Genomic DNA, 15,802 nt, shown 5'->3' with positions numbered 1-15,802 from the left:
GTGATCTGATGAACCAAACGACTAATGCAATAAAGATACGCAAAGATAACTTTTTTGCATTAGTTTAACCAAAATAAAGGCAATTTCTGCAGAACACCACATGAAACTGTGCGCCGTGCATTAATTTGACAGTGGAGTGCAAAATAGTATAATCGCATGGATGGCTCAATATTGACAGTGCTCTCTCTATAATCAGTTTTGATGAATGATGAAAAGAGTGTTTTATTCAGACATTTCTTACGAAGAGGCAAACATTTCTAAGGAGCTTGCTGGATAAAACAGGTATTTCGATGTTACCATGCATGGCGGATAAATTTGCAAACGGATTACAATAGTCGGAAACTCATAAAGTGAAGACCCACTCCACCTCAGCCAAGCTCACCGTGTAGAGAGTGTCTGCATGAAGTTGCAGAATTCACCGCCTCCTCACGGTTTATACGTCGACTACAGAATAGCTCGCGTAGCCCCTTGCGGAATTGACGGTACTTGAAGGCGTAGATGACCGGATTGACGCAGCAATTAGCGGCCACCATCGCCACGGACAGCAGGTAGTACCACCCGTCGTAGTTGAGCTTCCAGCCGAGATTGAACATGAGAAAGATGGTCTGGTTTGGAGTCCAGCACACCAGGAAGGTGATGAAGACGATCCAGAGCATCTTGAATGTGTTACGTCTAGCTCGGAGTAGGGACTCCATCAAACCTGCTGGTTGGGCGTTGCCGTCCCCGTTGGATGCTCCAGCAGCTGAGCTGATGACGGACGGTGCCGGTCCCACCCTAGCCGCTCCTCTCTTGAGCTCCACGCTGATGCGAATGTACGCGAACAGCATCACTGCCACCGGCACGATGTACTGCAGGACGGTCGTCAGACTCCCGATGACTTTCGAGCGATTCGCAGCATTCGAGACGCACTTACCGTCTTGCACCTTGAAGATGGTGAGACTGTAAGACTTAATAACGGTCCCCAAGATCCAACAAACCGCAATGACCACGCCAACTTTCAGTTTTGGGCGCTTGGCGAAGGCCGCTTGATACCTGAACGGGTGAACGATGGCGAAGTACCGCTCCAGTGTCAACGACAGCAGGTTCAATGTCGAAATAACAAACAGAAGGAAAAGTGAAAAGTTAGAGTACCACACGTTGCACACTATCAACCCGAGAACGCCGTCTGGCATTTGGTCAGGTAGCGGGACCCCACTCTGCAGAAGAATCATCAGTGAACCAAGAAGATCCACCGCAGCTTGGTGGAAGATGAAGGCGTTGGTACGAGTCTGCATCGATGAGACTTTACCGATGACAAGACAGACGAGACCATTGCCCAAGATGCCGACAATACCCACGATGGTCTTGAAGATACGCAGCCACAGGATCTCTTCCATGCTGCCTTATTTTCTGCGCTCTCTTCTAAAATAAATCGTCCGTTTTCTTCGTCTGTCTTCTAGATGCAGCCCAGCATCCTCTTATATAACTGATGATCACGTGATCACCAAATCATAATGCTTTTGTTATTATAATGTGTTGCGCTTGCAATGTAAATTAACGATTGTATGACATTTGAACTTCGTCCTCTCTGCAGCTGGAGTCTGAACATACGTTTAATCCGAACGTCATCTGACACCAGCGAGCGCTGTTGAATATATTGGCTAGGTAAACGAACTCGCACGTAGACAGTAAGTGGCGCTGTTCTATCTTGGCCGTCTTTGATTTTAACGACAGTCACGTGTTTTTGTGGACAAAATTGATTTTGCTGACAAAAAAGGAACGGGGTTTCACACCCAAATCATCCGCCTGATGACTTCCCCCACCCATCCGCACTACAGCACCTGATCAAACTTTGCACGTCAGACGGAGTCAGTCAAGCAATAATTACTGGTTGTGTATTTGCATCCACGAAAGCTTTCCCAATAAAAACCTATTGACGCACAACTCAGGATTTTGACCGAAGTACGACACGATGAACAAGTAACTGGAAGTCACAAGCGAATCGATTGTTAATTATTTTCTGACAATATAACACGTTAAAATCTATTAATATATCATAACATTTTAAACTTTGTTTTATGTACAGTGAGCTTTGCACAATTATGTCTTTTTTTTCATGTGATACCAATGTACCAATTTATCTGAGATCACACATATACGTCTTAAAGTATTATAAGATGTTTACAAAATTAATGTGGGTTAAGTAAGACAGATCTAGGATTTCATCATAGGATTACTTTATAGAAATAAACATTAATTACAAACTCCAGTCTTTAAGTATTTTTTTTATTAAAATATTTAGACTGCGTGAATGAAATACAGATGACACAGTAGGACTGTAACATTAACTGAATTGCACCTAAATGTTTCTTGCATGTACAATTTTAATACTAAATTAATGGCACTGTCACTTAGATTATTGTTCAGTTTAGTTTTAAGTTAAACGTTTTATGAAACAATGCACTCGTCGTATGCATCACACATTGGCTTTGGTTTATCTGTGCCACCCCTCGCAGTCAACGATTGCTCAGCTTTGCTACACCCACAGGCCGAAGCTGCATTTGTAAAGTCCTTGACTTCACAAAGAGTTGCCCTGTCCTCTGTTGGTACGATGAGGATGTTGCACTGTGTGGCCTTTTCCTCGTACTTCATCCTACTTGGGCCACTGGCAGGGGGACCATTTTGTTTTTCACCTGACTCTAATGTTTCTATGTCATGTTTTTTGTCGCTTGGTATCCCGTCTGCAGCCACTTCATATGTTGTTTCTGCACCATCCGGGAGGCCTTCCCGTTCAGGTTTTACATCACAAGACATCACCAAACGTGGACTTCCATCTTCTTCCTCTTTATTGTCGCATCTCTCCTTGTCATTTTGGATTGGTTCTGCATTATTATCTTTTTGCAGCTTACTTCTCTCCACTGTCAAGCAACCTGGAGACTCCATCTGAGGCTCTATGCCCTGAATAGGCACCTGTTGATCAGGCGAGTGTACAGAATGTCTGTTGCCTGTTCCCTTGATATTTGACAAATGAAATGAATGCACATGTGGACACAATTTAATAAAATGTGCACACCAAAACAAAGAACCAAAAAAAATCGTTAATCTCCAGTCTTTTATATAAAACGTCCTTTTACACAAGCATGTATGTAAATGTACACACACATATAGCAGTACGCCTATTGCCACAAATAGCCAAGAAAGTGTATGTGGTCTGCAACCAAAACTGAAAATGACGCTAAGAGGATACAGGAGCCCCACTCCAAACCTATCAGGATCTATATTGGCTTAACCTATGCAGAACTGTGCGTCTCATCAATGGATATGTGATAAGAATAATCAGTCCATTAAGGTATACAACGATCATGTCTGATTTTTCTGTTTTTCAGTGTTTGCTCTTAAGTTTTCTTGACTTTCATTTGTCCAGGCCATAACTATAATCTTTACTGATGTTTACTACTGAATGCTCTTGAGCCCTTCCTGAAATGAACTAAAACGGAATTTAAATACCTAAAGCATGACGACCAAAGAAAATATAACATGTTAAACAGAATGAACCCTGACTCTGCCCTTTTTTATAATCGAGTGACTTGACTTTGACAGTAAAAAGAGAGAGATAAGCCCCTGCCATCACAATTATCATCAGGTGACCAAAGTTCATGCACCTTTGAAGTACACCCACTAGGAACGCCACGTGCTTGTACAGCACAAAGCGAGATGCTGCTCGGCATATTGTACATGTGATTTGTCCACCATAAAAGCAGGTTATTTGTAGTGAAAACGGCGTGTGAAGGACTGCTTCCTGCTCCACAAGTTCAGTCGGCCTATGTTCTCTAAAGGTATGATTTTATTGAAATATCTTACATATAAATTGCAAAGATGTATACAACAAAGACTGGTGTTAATGAACTTGTGAAGTACATGATAGACATCTATAGCAAACATATACGGGTAGATGATGGCATTCATTCTTGTATGGTTGAGAAAAACAATTTTGAGTACAGCCTTTTTTTCAGAGGTCCGTTAGCACAAGCACATACCCGCACTATTTACAAATTAATATAGTAACGGGTTAACTTGGTATTTCACTTGAAACCACAAGTACATATCTCGATAAGGTTCATGATGAGATATTTCATTATATTCTTTTAACGGTCAATAAAATAGGTGCAGTTCCTTTATTATTGACTATGCGATATGTTTGCCATGAGTCAGAAATGGGTGTCAGCCACAGAGCTGTATTAAATTATATAGCTCTATTGTGTCAGCTGAGTTCTGCAACACCGCAAGTAACTTAGTTTAAAACAAAATGACACAAATTACTCATGTCTCACCTCTGTGACTTGGCTACTGAATTTTTCCATTTCAAGCTTGGTGGATAGTTTGGATCCTACAACTTGCCATGTGAATTTGAAAAAAAAGACAAAATGTGACATAATAATCATTGACAACCGCTCTTCATTATTTAAGCAGTAGTCATTCACACACAAACAAAATTCAAATTCGACACAAATATTTAGACTATCAGCCCGGGGGTTTGGTCAGTATCAAATGAGGGGAATAATGCTCATTGTGATTTTTGGCAAGGTATGCACCCCTGTAGTTTGAAAATATGTGAAAGCATTGCAGCGGTGGCAGCTTTTTGGGTGCTTTCACTTTTAAAAAATAAAATGGCGGGCAAGACATGCGTGTTACCACATTATAATTTATCCGAGTCAAGCATATTGGCTGCCATTTTGAAGAAAAAAAATTCAAAGTGATAACACCCAAAAAACTGCCACCGCTCACACTGCAAAGCTATCACACATTTTCAACTCTAGATGTACATACCGTACCTTGCCAAAAATCGCTATGAGCATTGCTCCTTTCGATCATTTGATGCCGGTGGCCCAGTTTTTGGACCGAAGCTGATAGCCTAACTGGCCTTGAATTCAAACGAAGATTTGTGAACGTGAACATCTCCTAGTCAGGGGTGCGGATTCAAAAAAAATTAAAAAGGAAATTATGTGTTTGTGCTCTGTTTGCTTAATTTTTTCACTGATTTTTATTCATTTCGTACATGATCATTGACAACCATTCTTCATCATTCAAGCAGTACGTAGTCATTCACCAGAAAAAAAAATCAAAATGCCACACAAACATTAGACTTGAATTCAAACATAGATTTGTGAACATATACTAGGCAGGGATGCGTATGCCAGAAATTAAAAAGGATATTATCTGTTTGAATGTGCTCTGTTTATTTAATCATTTTCATTGATTTTCATTCATTTCGTACATAATCATTGACAACCATCGTTAATTTTTAAGCAGTAGCCAGTCACACAAAAAAACCCAAATGCCACACACACACATTGGACTTGAACTCAAACAAAGAATTGTGAACATATGACTTTGAGATATACCTGCACGTTATTGGTTCTGCCACTGAGAACATCAACATACGAGTAAGGATTCAAGAAATCATAAAGGAAATTATCTGTTTGTACTCTGTTAGGTATTTTTTCCATTCTGTTGATGTACATATTTTATTAATTGTGTTCATTGTTCATTTTTTTAGGGGGGGGGGGGGAGGGGAGATGAATAAGTCCTTCTGTAAATCCATACCTGTACACAAAAATGTGCTAAATTCAGGGTATTAAAGTACAAATTTAAGCAGATCCGACTTCTTCATGTACACACAGTGACTCATGCTGCCCAGTCTTTTAATTAAGTCGTCAAATAAATGTTAATAAAAAAGGTTTATGTGATGTTAATTAGTACCTGGTTGTGAAATTGAACCCTGTAGAAGTGGGCTCTGTTGACACAAGTCGTTGTCTAACTGCAAAACCTAGATGACAGAGCAATATTAATCAAGTTTTTGTTCCATTGAAAGAAAACAAGGTCTGAAAGCATGCCACAATTTTAACAAGAAGTGCCTTTTGTATTGAAATAGTTTCTTCTAATGATTAATAGGAATCTGATACAAGTGCACCAAAAAATGAATAAACGGGCGGCATTTAACTTAATCCAACGAAATCCAGAACATATAAATATTGAATTCAACCCCCTGACGATTTCAAAATTGAAAATACTTAAATATTAAAAATCCCTTCACCTATACTAAGTCAACATCATTTATTTTTGTGATTATTATCTCATCTCCAATCTCTTATACCATGCTTCCGTCATGAATTTGATCTGATTACATTGGTACAAAAGTGCGTGTGACTCACCTCCTTCAGAACTTGTTCACAAACTTTGCTCATTGCCTTTGCAGGAGCCTTTGTAATTGGTCTACGAAATAAAATGGAGTTTGGTTTGTATTTTTTTTTCAATTCAGCAGAACCACAGAACATTTGTTTCATACATTAAACAGTAAGAGATAGAAACGGAGTACAATTATAGGGTGCATACCCAATACCTATGTTCCCCAATTCCGATGTCCCCCAACCCTAACCCTAACCATCTGACCCTCACCCTAACCCTAACCCTCACCCTAAGGGTTTTGGGGAACATAGGTATTGGGGAACAAAGTATTGGGGAACATCAGGTAGGGTAGACCCCCAATTATAAAAAGATAACTGAAAATAACAGTGGTAATTAGATGTGAACTGACCATTGTAACAAATTTTCATGACTTGAAAACAGTGTCATAATTATACAACTCTTTTTCCCTGCATACTGAATGTCTAGAAAGGAAGCATTTTTTTAGCCAAGTTTGATTCAAGAAAATTCCTAAATTGGTGTGAAGCTTGCATTAACGGAATTAATGTCAACGGTCTAAAGCTGTTCAAATCCTGTAAAGTTGTGGAAAAAAGTAAAAAAAACCATGGAAGCCTGTTCACAGAAGCCACATTACGTCGCTATTGTTGAATAATTATTTGTGGCTATACAGTATGCACATGTATAAAAAAAAAAAAAGCTTTAAGAAATTGTCAGAATGTAAAAATGTTCATGCAATTCTAAGAAATGTTTGATTTTAATTATACTTACCTGTCTTTATTGTCAATCACTGGCTTTTCTCTAAAAGCCTGACCTGTGCAAAGTTCAAAATAAATGAAAAGGAATTTAATGGGATAAAATTCATCAACCTAAAATGCTTGCCCGAGTTTTTTCCCGGTAACAGTGGCCAACTACAAATCAGAACTTTGTAAAACGGTCTCATCACACCTACTTTTATACACATTTATAATATCTAACTTGGCAATTTTGGCAATTTTTTTGGGGTTAAGAACTTCTCTAGCAAGTGACAAGTTATTCAACGCAAATGAAAATTTATATGACAACGGCATTTCTTTGCGACCTTGACTTGTGTTTGAAGTCATTTTGAAGTATGATGTGACTTGTGACAGATTTAAGATTTGACTGAAGCTGAAATGAATGCATACACATTCACAGCCTGATTAATATTCATTAAAGTAAACTGACCCTGGTCATTCTTTTGACTTACCTGATACAAATGCTTTCCACTTGAATGAGTTTGCTTCTGTGCATACACTCCTGACGTCTTCCTTCTTCAAAGAATTCTGCTCTTCTGTGGCTTTTCCTCTGTTCATTGTGTTGGATAAGTCTACAGGACTGGCTGTGCTGGTAGATATTTCAGGACTTGCAGGATTTTCCTGGCTTGTTTTTCTCGAGCTCACTTTAGCTCGTTTGCAGAATGGCGACAAGAAATCTCCCTCCTCTCCACAAATTAAATCGACTTGCTGCACTGTCGACACCGAATCCTCCTGTTGCCTCTGTCCTTGATGAGATTCTTCGTAATGATCACAGACAGTTGTAAGGCTTGAGTCCGATACCCAGTCCTCACTATGACTGGTGTCTGAGATGGGGTGTTTCGTCATCTCATTGTCTCTTGGACCGATGGTATATTGTGTGAGATCAATGGGGCTAGAGTGAAGTCCTCCACTTTGAAATTGCAGTCCTGGTTGGGATGAATGAACTGGCATCTGGTCATGCTGGAGAAATGAAAAGTAGAATGTTTAAAATCATGACAAACCGCAAACAGTTGTTAATATAACCTCAACAAAAATGGCAACATTTTATTTATTTCAAAACAACGCCATGCGTGATGGCAATATAAAATGGTGACTCCCAAATTAAAACATTTAAATCATTAGCACATGTACTAAATTGTATAATACATTGTATTTAGTTGTATTTGGTTGAATCCATGCAACAGAATGTTTCATTAAAGGGAATGTACAACATTGGCTTTTGCTGCAATGTTCAGAAATAAATGGATTGGAGGATTAGTATGTTATATTAAATATTGTTAAACTGACTTGTTTCATGTTTTGGGCTTGTAGATGCTGGAAAAACCAAGAAAATCTATCATGTTCTTGTAGTCTGGTTCCCTGACCCCACTTAAGATGAAACGAAGCAATTAATACACTTTGGGGAATTGTAAGGTCAGAGAATCAGTCTAGCAGGCTTGTACCCCTTCACAGGTATGTGATCAATTGCAAAGAAAAGTCAGAATAACTAAATATGAAAAATTAAGAACAGTTTTTGAAAAAAGCCAGTTCTCTCCAACGCTGGTCGGCCGACCAGCGTTGGAAAAATACAGTTTTTCTTAAAAAATGTCAGCCCACCAGGAGCCATGATTTTAAAGGATTCTTTAGACTGTCAGTCCCTAACAATTAGTAAGGTATTTCGTGATATTTTGATCATTTCGTTTTTTGATGTTTGCAAATGTCGTATTTTCCCTTTAATGAGTGCCCTATCATAGATCATGTTATCAAAAAATGTTTCTAAAGTTTGTGTACAGCTATCAATCTCATAAAAAGGTTCAACAGGTTCAATTTAGCATCATTATTTATATTTAATCTTGAACTTCATCCGATAATAATCGAAGGTCATCCAACTTATTATATGCAGTGGTGTGGTGGGGTTGGCACACTTTGTAAGATGACTATTGCTTTGAAATGCATTGCACTATTAAAATTCAGTACAGCTGCCAAAGCACAACTTCTTTCTCTAAGACACGATCTCTAATTGGTTTCTATTGTCACACAGGGATCACAATGCAAATGTCGTAAATATGCCCAACATGAATATTCAGAACTGAAAATATTCAGGCACAAGGTTGGCGTGCATGAAGTGAAAATGGGCGCTGCATAACCAAGCAAGCACAACACATGACTGGCCGCTAGAAGTTACACAAAATACATTGCGGGAATTTTGAAACTGCAAAATGAGACAGTACTTAGTGAAAAACAATAGAGTACTTTGGCAGTTTTAGGGCTCCACAGGGAGTAATAGGCAGGGCAGCTTGGGCCAGAGGCTGATGGGTTAATCACAATTGGACACCAAATAAATAATTTGTGAAGTGTCATATAAGTGTGAGACATTTTGAAATGACAAATGTTCAGACTTGATTTCCAGTGTCCTGGTGGGTTTGATTTAAGGGCCCATGCAATCCAATTTTGTAATGCTATCCTTGAAAATGAACTTTTCAGTAAAATTAACAAAATGTGAAATAGTTTTCAATGATACATTTAAGAGGAGTAGAAATTTGCACAAAATTTGTTCCTAATAAAAATTCATTGCATGACCCCTTTAAAGCTTTTTTTCTTCTATTTTTGGAAGGGGGTAGCATTTTGTTTCAGCCATATCTCAAATACATATACTTTATAGCCTTTTTTGAAACATGGCTGAAACAATAGGGGGCGTTAAGAGTTTAACCACTCTTAATAGAGCCTTTCTATCTCAAAAGGCTGATTGATACACACATGAATCTTTGGGCTGGAAGGAGGGCAGTAGTGCTTTACCTCAAAAGTCGGTTGGGAATCAGGACTGAGCATGATGAGGGATGATGCTGCACTTGATTCAGATGGGATAGATGACAGTGGGCTGTAGTCAAATCTGATGGTAAAGCCGACAAAAATATGTTACAAAGAGATTAGATGTCTTATTTAGAATACTTTTATGAAATGAACAAATTTAATATTTATCTGTGGGAAAAAGTATAGTGTCATCCTTTTCAACCTTGATTTCTCTAATGATCATTAATTTCAAGAAGACATTTTGAAAACCTTGCACATCCATTTTGCGACTTTTGAGAGAGTAGTGTTGCATACTCAAGAAAACTAAGTGAGATTTCTAGTTTTTAAATGGTGTAGAATATATTTGCTGCAATAATTGACTGAATAACTATTGTGTCTTTTCTGGTGTTTACGAGAGAAAAATATGCTAGTGTTACAGTGCAACAGATGTTACACTGATAAACCCCCAACAGTTTCTAATGATCACTGCCAGAGAGCTTCGATTTACTCTGAGGTCATGTGAACATCCATGTGCACAGCCCACATGCAGATGCATAAATCAGACCTCAGGAGGCTAGAACTTTAGTTTTAAATGGGAACTCAAATGGGACAAAGGGAGGGGGAAAGGGGCTAAGTCGGCTAAAACGGGGTGTAGGCCGGGGGGTGGCTTCATAGGGTGGCCCCCCCCCCACCCTAGTCCCCCCAATCCTGCCCCCACCCTCCCACCCCCCCCCCCCCCCAACAGAAAAACAAAACCCTTGGTCCTCTAATGTTGTATTATGTTAGGAGCTGTGCTTTCCAGTATTAAAATGTACACTTACTCTTCACTGAGCTGTTCATCACTGATGACAGACAGATCATCAGGTACTTCTTTCTTGATGGTGAGGGTATCGTTCGGTATGCAGCTGAAGAACAAATCCTCAAAGTGTTTGCCTTGGTGTTGCTGTGGTACTGGTGCTTGTGGGAATTCCTCTACCACAGGGGTGCTGTGAAACTGGCTTGATGACTGAATGCTTGGATAACTCTGACAATCACTATACTCCGTCTGTAAATAATACCTTTTTATAGTACTTCTCCAGAAATTTCTTGTCAGATGAGTTTTACACTGGATGCAATTGTCAACATATTTTGCAAAAGAGTTTAAATCGATGTGCAATGTTCATTTTGGATGTTTGCAGTCCTTTTTAAATTGTCTTTTAATACACTGTGTAAGGCCCCCCCAAAAAATACTCGGTCTCTGGTCAGCGCGCGCGTCGATTTTAATCATGTGCGTCAACCTTTTTTTTTCTTCAAATTAACACAGAAGCTACAACAGCGCCCTCTATTGCCGCGCCTCCTCAAATTTTTGTACCAAGGAGCACCAAGGAATGGGGAAATTGAACCAAGGCAAATGATAAAGGGCACCAAGGCAAATTATGGAGGACACCAATGTATAATGAGGACACAAAAAAGCAAAATAGTACCCACCTTGTCTGTACAATACAAGCTTGAAAAAAAAAAAGCAAAAAAAAATTCGTCGTCGCATCAATTCCGGAACTTCGGTCTGACCAGAGACCGATTATTTTTTTTTTTGGCCTAATACATGCACATGTAGATTTCAAATATACATTAATTCGGTACATTTTGTGATCAGCTCCATTCATTATTACACCTCCTTGCTGTTTTCTTTTCAATAAAAACAACAAATCCATGAGTTTGGCTCTAAATGTATCTATTCATTTATTGGGATCTCGAAAATTGATGTTGCAAAATTGCAACACTCAGTGCAAAAAACACAGAAACTGCTGAATACCTTTGGGGCCTCTCCAGTTTTCATTCCATATGTGTCATACTCCAGTTGTTCTGATGGTGTTGTGAAAGATGAGTAAGCTGTTTGCATGTGCTCCTTAGAGTGTGGATAATCAGTATTTCTGTGAAAAAAAACCCCTCAATTTTGGTATTTCAGCCTTTACAATTCAAATGAGATAAACAAATCTCTCGGAGCACTCCATCCATTTAATTAAGGCATATAAATGTATTGCAGGCAATATATACTATACAAATAACGGTGAATCTGGATCTAAAGAGAAATGACCTATCATGCACCACAACAGTAATCTGCGAATCAAAATTGTCACGAAAACTTTCCTGTTCTGAAGAGAGATTCACCTTGTTTGAATTTATTAATAGCATCATAAGCATGAAGATATCATAATTTCTCTAAATAAAAAAAAGTCTGCATGACAAATTATTAACCACCCTCAGTATACAAATGATTTTTGACCCTATTTATATGGGTGCTCATTCAATAGGATTGAGAAGCCTTTGGTTTTCACTACACAACTTTATTCAGCTCAATGCACACACATGCTCAGGTGCCCATTTCTTACAAGCTCTGCTTCTTTATGGGTCCCTCCACAGTATCTTTCGTAGTTATTGTTTTTTTTATCTTCAACTTTACTCAAAATGTTTTTCTGCTATTCTCTATAATTCACATTGTCGTTGTCATTAATATTTTGTGGTGCTGTGAGAAATAAAGTGAACTGAACTACTGCCTGCAAGTCTCTTTCAAAACTGCCTTTAATTTAAGTTTCGACAACTCCTTTTAAAAAAATATTTGGGCACATTTGGGAAGTAACAGTAAATATACTGTCCACTTCTGAGTGCCAAGAAGACCAAGGCCATGGCATTCAATGAAACTCTGGGTGGAAGAGACCTAGAAATTGCCTAGGACACTAAATATCTAGGAGCCTGGATTACCGGCAGTGAGAAGGATTTAACATCAGAAAGGCACATGAAGGCCTGTAACGCCATGGTTAAAATCTGGAAGAGTAAATTGCCGAGAGACCTTAAGATTAAGCTGTTTACTGTCACCGTGGAACCAGTTCTAACATATGGCGCAGTAACTTGGACACTAACATCAAAGCTGAAAAAGGCCCTACTAGTGGATGGTTGCTACACCAGCCTACTTCGGAAAGCACTCAATGTTCCATGGCAAGCACATCACACTATTGATATGATTTGGGTGTTTTGCTTGGAAAAGAAGGAGGTGAAGACCTTGGGTCGTAATGTGGAACACCTGTTGTGAGAGTGGTAGTATGGGTGCTCAGGGACAGTACAAATTTTGGTCTTACACTACCACTTGAGTCCCACCTTCAGAGTAGCCATCAGCTAATAAGCCCGTAAAGATACCTTTGATCAGGATCTTGCAGTTGTAGTTTGGAGGGAGCGCCAGGTGACATGGAAAGCTCCAACTCTTCACAGCGATGATGAAGTGGGAAAAGACCTCTACTTCTGTCCAGTTCCACCTTCTTCACTTGAGTCTTAGTACTTTTCACGCTATCTAAATACATTACAAATGATTGCATCAGTTTGATGGTCTAGTAGATAAAAAAAAGTTAATCCCATTTGTGACCCAAAGTGGAAAGATTAACACTTCTGATTTTGAAATGAAAATTGCTTCACTTAAGGTAAAAAAAATATATATATTTCTGCTTCCGATTACATGGCATTTAAAAATAGGGTAGGAAGGTAATGAATTTTTTTTTGTACGATCATATACAGGTGTTTGCGTGTAGTAAAGGGGAAAAGGTAGAATTTGATGATTATGGTTTTTTTCCCCTCATTTTGCCCCAAAACAATTAGGGTAGGGGCTGTCAAAAATAGGGTAGGTAGGGTAACCGGAAGCAGAACTATTATTTGTTTTGGCCTAAGCACTTGCATAAAGTTGTGAACAAGTGTGCTAAAATAATGTATAAAAAAATCCCAGTCTCACAGGAAACAAAAGGTGCAAATGCTATGAAAAACTTGTTTGTGGATTATATATGAATTATGATTTGCAAAAAAACAAAACATGTACAACTGGGCCCATCAAATAATTCCTCTCTTTCCAAAACTGAATGTAGAAACACACAAATTTATACATGTTTTAAGATTTTCAAGTAAGGTACAGAGCTTGCATGGAGCGTCCTCACTATGGGCAGGTCTTTGTTCGTCTATGCTAGGCATGAATCAACACTTTGTACTTTCATTTAAAACAAAACTTGTCAACACTCGTGCAAACGAACTCTCTATTTAAGTATTACTATTAGGCCCAACACACCACTTTTCCTGAACTTCTCCGCACTGAAGTCTGCAGCTTGTAGCGAAAGAAGGTCCAGGCTTGCTCCAAGACTTCCTTCCTTTCCGGAGCTGGATCTTTTCAATTTCTTCACTCTACTTCCGTATTTCATTTTCTCAAAAAAATCCTGTGTGAAAGACAGAAGCATTTATTCAGTCATACTCTTTTTAACATTCCATCAAACTAATGTCCGCTTTAATTGTGTGTGTTTAACAGTTTTAAAAAGGCATAAAATACTGAGATGATGGGCCTATATTTGCGTGATTAGTAGACCTACTAACCTTTTGTCGTTGTTTCTCATCTTTTGTTTTTAGTCTGTTTCTGTAAAAAAAGAATCAAACTTATTATTGTACAATTAGGCCTAGTAAAATGGTTAGAGTTAGCAGGTTAGGCCTACTATAAAATGACAATGATAGGTTCCTCCCTCGCACTGGTTCAGTGTTTTCCAAATATCAACTTTGTTTTTCGAAGAGGGAAAGTATTTATACAGAGGAGGCCATGATCCCTGCAGTGGCGCACCCAGGGGGGGGGGGGGGGGGGGGGGGGGGGGGTCCCTCGGTGGGCTTGAGCCCCCCCCCCCCCCCCCCCCCCCCCCGGAGGTTGTCAATTTTTTTTTTTGTAATTATTTTTTAGTCCCACAATTTGACCTTGGTGATATGTATGTTGCCTTTTGATAATAGGGGTGAAAGTGGCACCACCAACGTCAAAATAGTCCCCCCCCCCAAAAAAAAGATTTCTGCGGCCAACAATTTTTGACCAATTTTTTTTTACAATTTCCTAGGCCTAACCGAGGCTAACGTTAAACTTCTACAAAAATTGAAAACAAAATTGTGATAATAGTAATAGTGGATATTTATAAAGCGCACGTATCCACCAGGACTGGTGCTCAAGGCGCTACATCATTATTACCCCTGCTCATTGGGCACATGAAACATTCCAAATACCATCTCATTTCCCTGGGGAGTATACAGCTCAATGCAGCCTGTTAGTGTTAGGCGCAAGGAAGCTAATTCAATCACAATAACCATCTCTGCCCTCACAGGTACCCATTTACTCCTGGGTGGAGAGAAGCAATGAGTGACAAAGTGCCTTGCCCAAGGGCACACGCACCATGACCCCGCCAGGACTCGAACCCACAACCTGCAGCTTTACCCGCAGACCACGAATCAGTGCCCTAAGCCTAACCTTGTCCTTGTGAGTCCCCAAAGTTTTTCTTGGTTTTTCCAGCATTTTCGAACACAAAACTTCAAACTTGTCAATTGTCATGTCAGTGCTGTAGGCTAATAATACTAAAACCCCTAAAATAGTTCATTTCTGAAACGCAGTGGCTATTGTTACGGCAGCCGTAATGCATTTCCCATTTTCTATCGTTACGGTAGACTGCAACCTGGCAACTTTTATAAAAAAACATGACAAGAAAATATAAAATTAGAAGGAAAAAAGTGAATTTGAACTTTATGAAATTCGGACTTTATTTCCCTTTTAAAAAAAATCCTCCAAAGCCTCAGGTTAGAAAAGGAAAAAAATTCGAGTGCAAAACTGAGATCCGAACCCGCAACCTCGCGGTGCAAAATCCTACCCTCTATCGGCTGAGCTGGCGCACTGCTCGATAAAACGTGTGGAAACAAATAATTATATACCTGCGTGCGTACCAAAAAAATATCGTAGAGGGCGCTAAACAACGAGTGCCGTAACGATAGCCACTTCGTTTCTGAAAATTACAGCAAAAGCCAATGATGTACATTCCCTTTAAATTAATACCGTTTGACCCAGCAACCAACAGTTTTAAGTTACGTGACTCGACCATGATCATGACCATGTCAACCATGACCATGTCAACCATGACATGTCAACTGGAGTTTCCCATCGCCATGTTCAATTCGCCATCCAATTCACCTACCTGACCCCACCAACCCAGTTCATCTCGACAGGCTTGAAGTTGAAACACAATCAGGTCCAGACCACAAACTTCTTCAAT

General features: G+C 39.3%; 3 protein-coding genes across 4 annotated transcripts; all 3 read right to left on the bottom strand.

Moving 5' to 3' along the window:
- Positions 1 to 313: 313 nt before the first annotated feature.
- On the bottom strand, positions 314 to 1,376 carry LOC119719297 (trissin receptor-like). Its single transcript, XM_038188707.1, has one exon. It carries the CDS (start codon positions 1,374 to 1,376, stop codon positions 369 to 371), a length of 1,008 nt encoding a protein of 335 aa, XP_038044635.1. The 3' UTR covers positions 314 to 368.
- Positions 1,377 to 1,924: 548 nt separating this feature from the next.
- On the bottom strand, positions 1,925 to 6,242 carry LOC119719900. 2 transcript variants are annotated; one of them, XM_038189372.1, is made up of 4 exons: positions 6,192 to 6,242; positions 5,740 to 5,806; positions 4,311 to 4,372; positions 1,925 to 2,991 (listed from the first exon to the last, which is right to left on the bottom strand). In XM_038189372.1, exons 1-4 carry the CDS (start codon positions 6,222 to 6,224, stop codon positions 2,428 to 2,430), a joined length of 726 nt encoding a protein of 241 aa, XP_038045300.1. In that variant the 5' UTR covers positions 6,225 to 6,242; the 3' UTR covers positions 1,925 to 2,427. The 2 variants fall into 2 exon arrangements, with proteins under 2 accessions (XP_038045300.1, XP_038045308.1); XM_038189380.1 differs by having other exon boundaries at positions 4,311 to 4,366.
- A 506-nt stretch (positions 6,243 to 6,748) lies between these two features.
- On the bottom strand, positions 6,749 to 15,747 carry LOC119721497. Its single transcript, XM_038191574.1, has 10 exons — positions 15,725 to 15,747; positions 14,106 to 14,145; positions 13,807 to 13,951; positions 12,897 to 13,047; positions 11,518 to 11,635; positions 10,547 to 10,770; positions 9,732 to 9,825; positions 7,409 to 7,916; positions 6,952 to 6,994; positions 6,749 to 6,755 (listed from the first exon to the last, which is right to left on the bottom strand). The coding sequence occupies exons 1-10, from the start codon at positions 15,745 to 15,747 to the stop codon at positions 6,749 to 6,751; spliced, it is 1,353 nt and encodes a 450-aa protein (XP_038047502.1).
- Between the last annotated feature and the right edge of the window lie 55 nt (positions 15,748 to 15,802).

Source organism: Patiria miniata, unplaced genomic scaffold, assembly GCF_015706575.1.
Source record: "Patiria miniata isolate m_02_andy unplaced genomic scaffold, ASM1570657v1 HiC_scaffold_13, whole genome shotgun sequence".
Classification (NCBI taxonomy): domain Eukaryota; kingdom Metazoa; phylum Echinodermata; class Asteroidea; order Valvatida; family Asterinidae; genus Patiria; species Patiria miniata.
Note: the sequence above shows the minus strand (reverse complement) of the source record. Positions and strands in the feature narration are given on the sequence as shown.

Coding starts and splice junctions, on each gene's coding strand:
- LOC119719297 (XM_038188707.1), bottom strand. CDS start 1,376: ATGGAAGAGATCCTGTGGCTGCGTATCTTCAAGACCATCGTGGGTATT.
- LOC119719900 (XM_038189372.1), bottom strand. CDS start 6,224: ATGAGCAAAGTTTGTGAACAAGTTCTGAAGGAG. Junction 5,807..6,191: donor GTGAACAAGTTCTGAAGGAG/GTGAGTCACACG, acceptor TCTGTCATCTAG/GTTTTGCAGTTAGACAACGA. Junction 4,373..5,739: donor GGGTTCAATTTCACAACCAG/GTACTAATTAAC, acceptor TCACATGGCAAG/TTGTAGGATCCAAACTATCC.
- LOC119721497 (XM_038191574.1), bottom strand. CDS start 15,747: ATGAACTGGGTTGGTGGGGTCAG. Junction 13,952..14,105: donor ATGAGAAACAACGACAAAAG/GTTAGTAGGTCT, acceptor TCTTTCACACAG/GATTTTTTTGAGAAAATGAA. Junction 11,636..12,896: donor CTGCAAGATCCTGATCAAAG/GTATCTTTACGG, acceptor TTTTTTTCACAG/AAATACTGATTATCCACACT.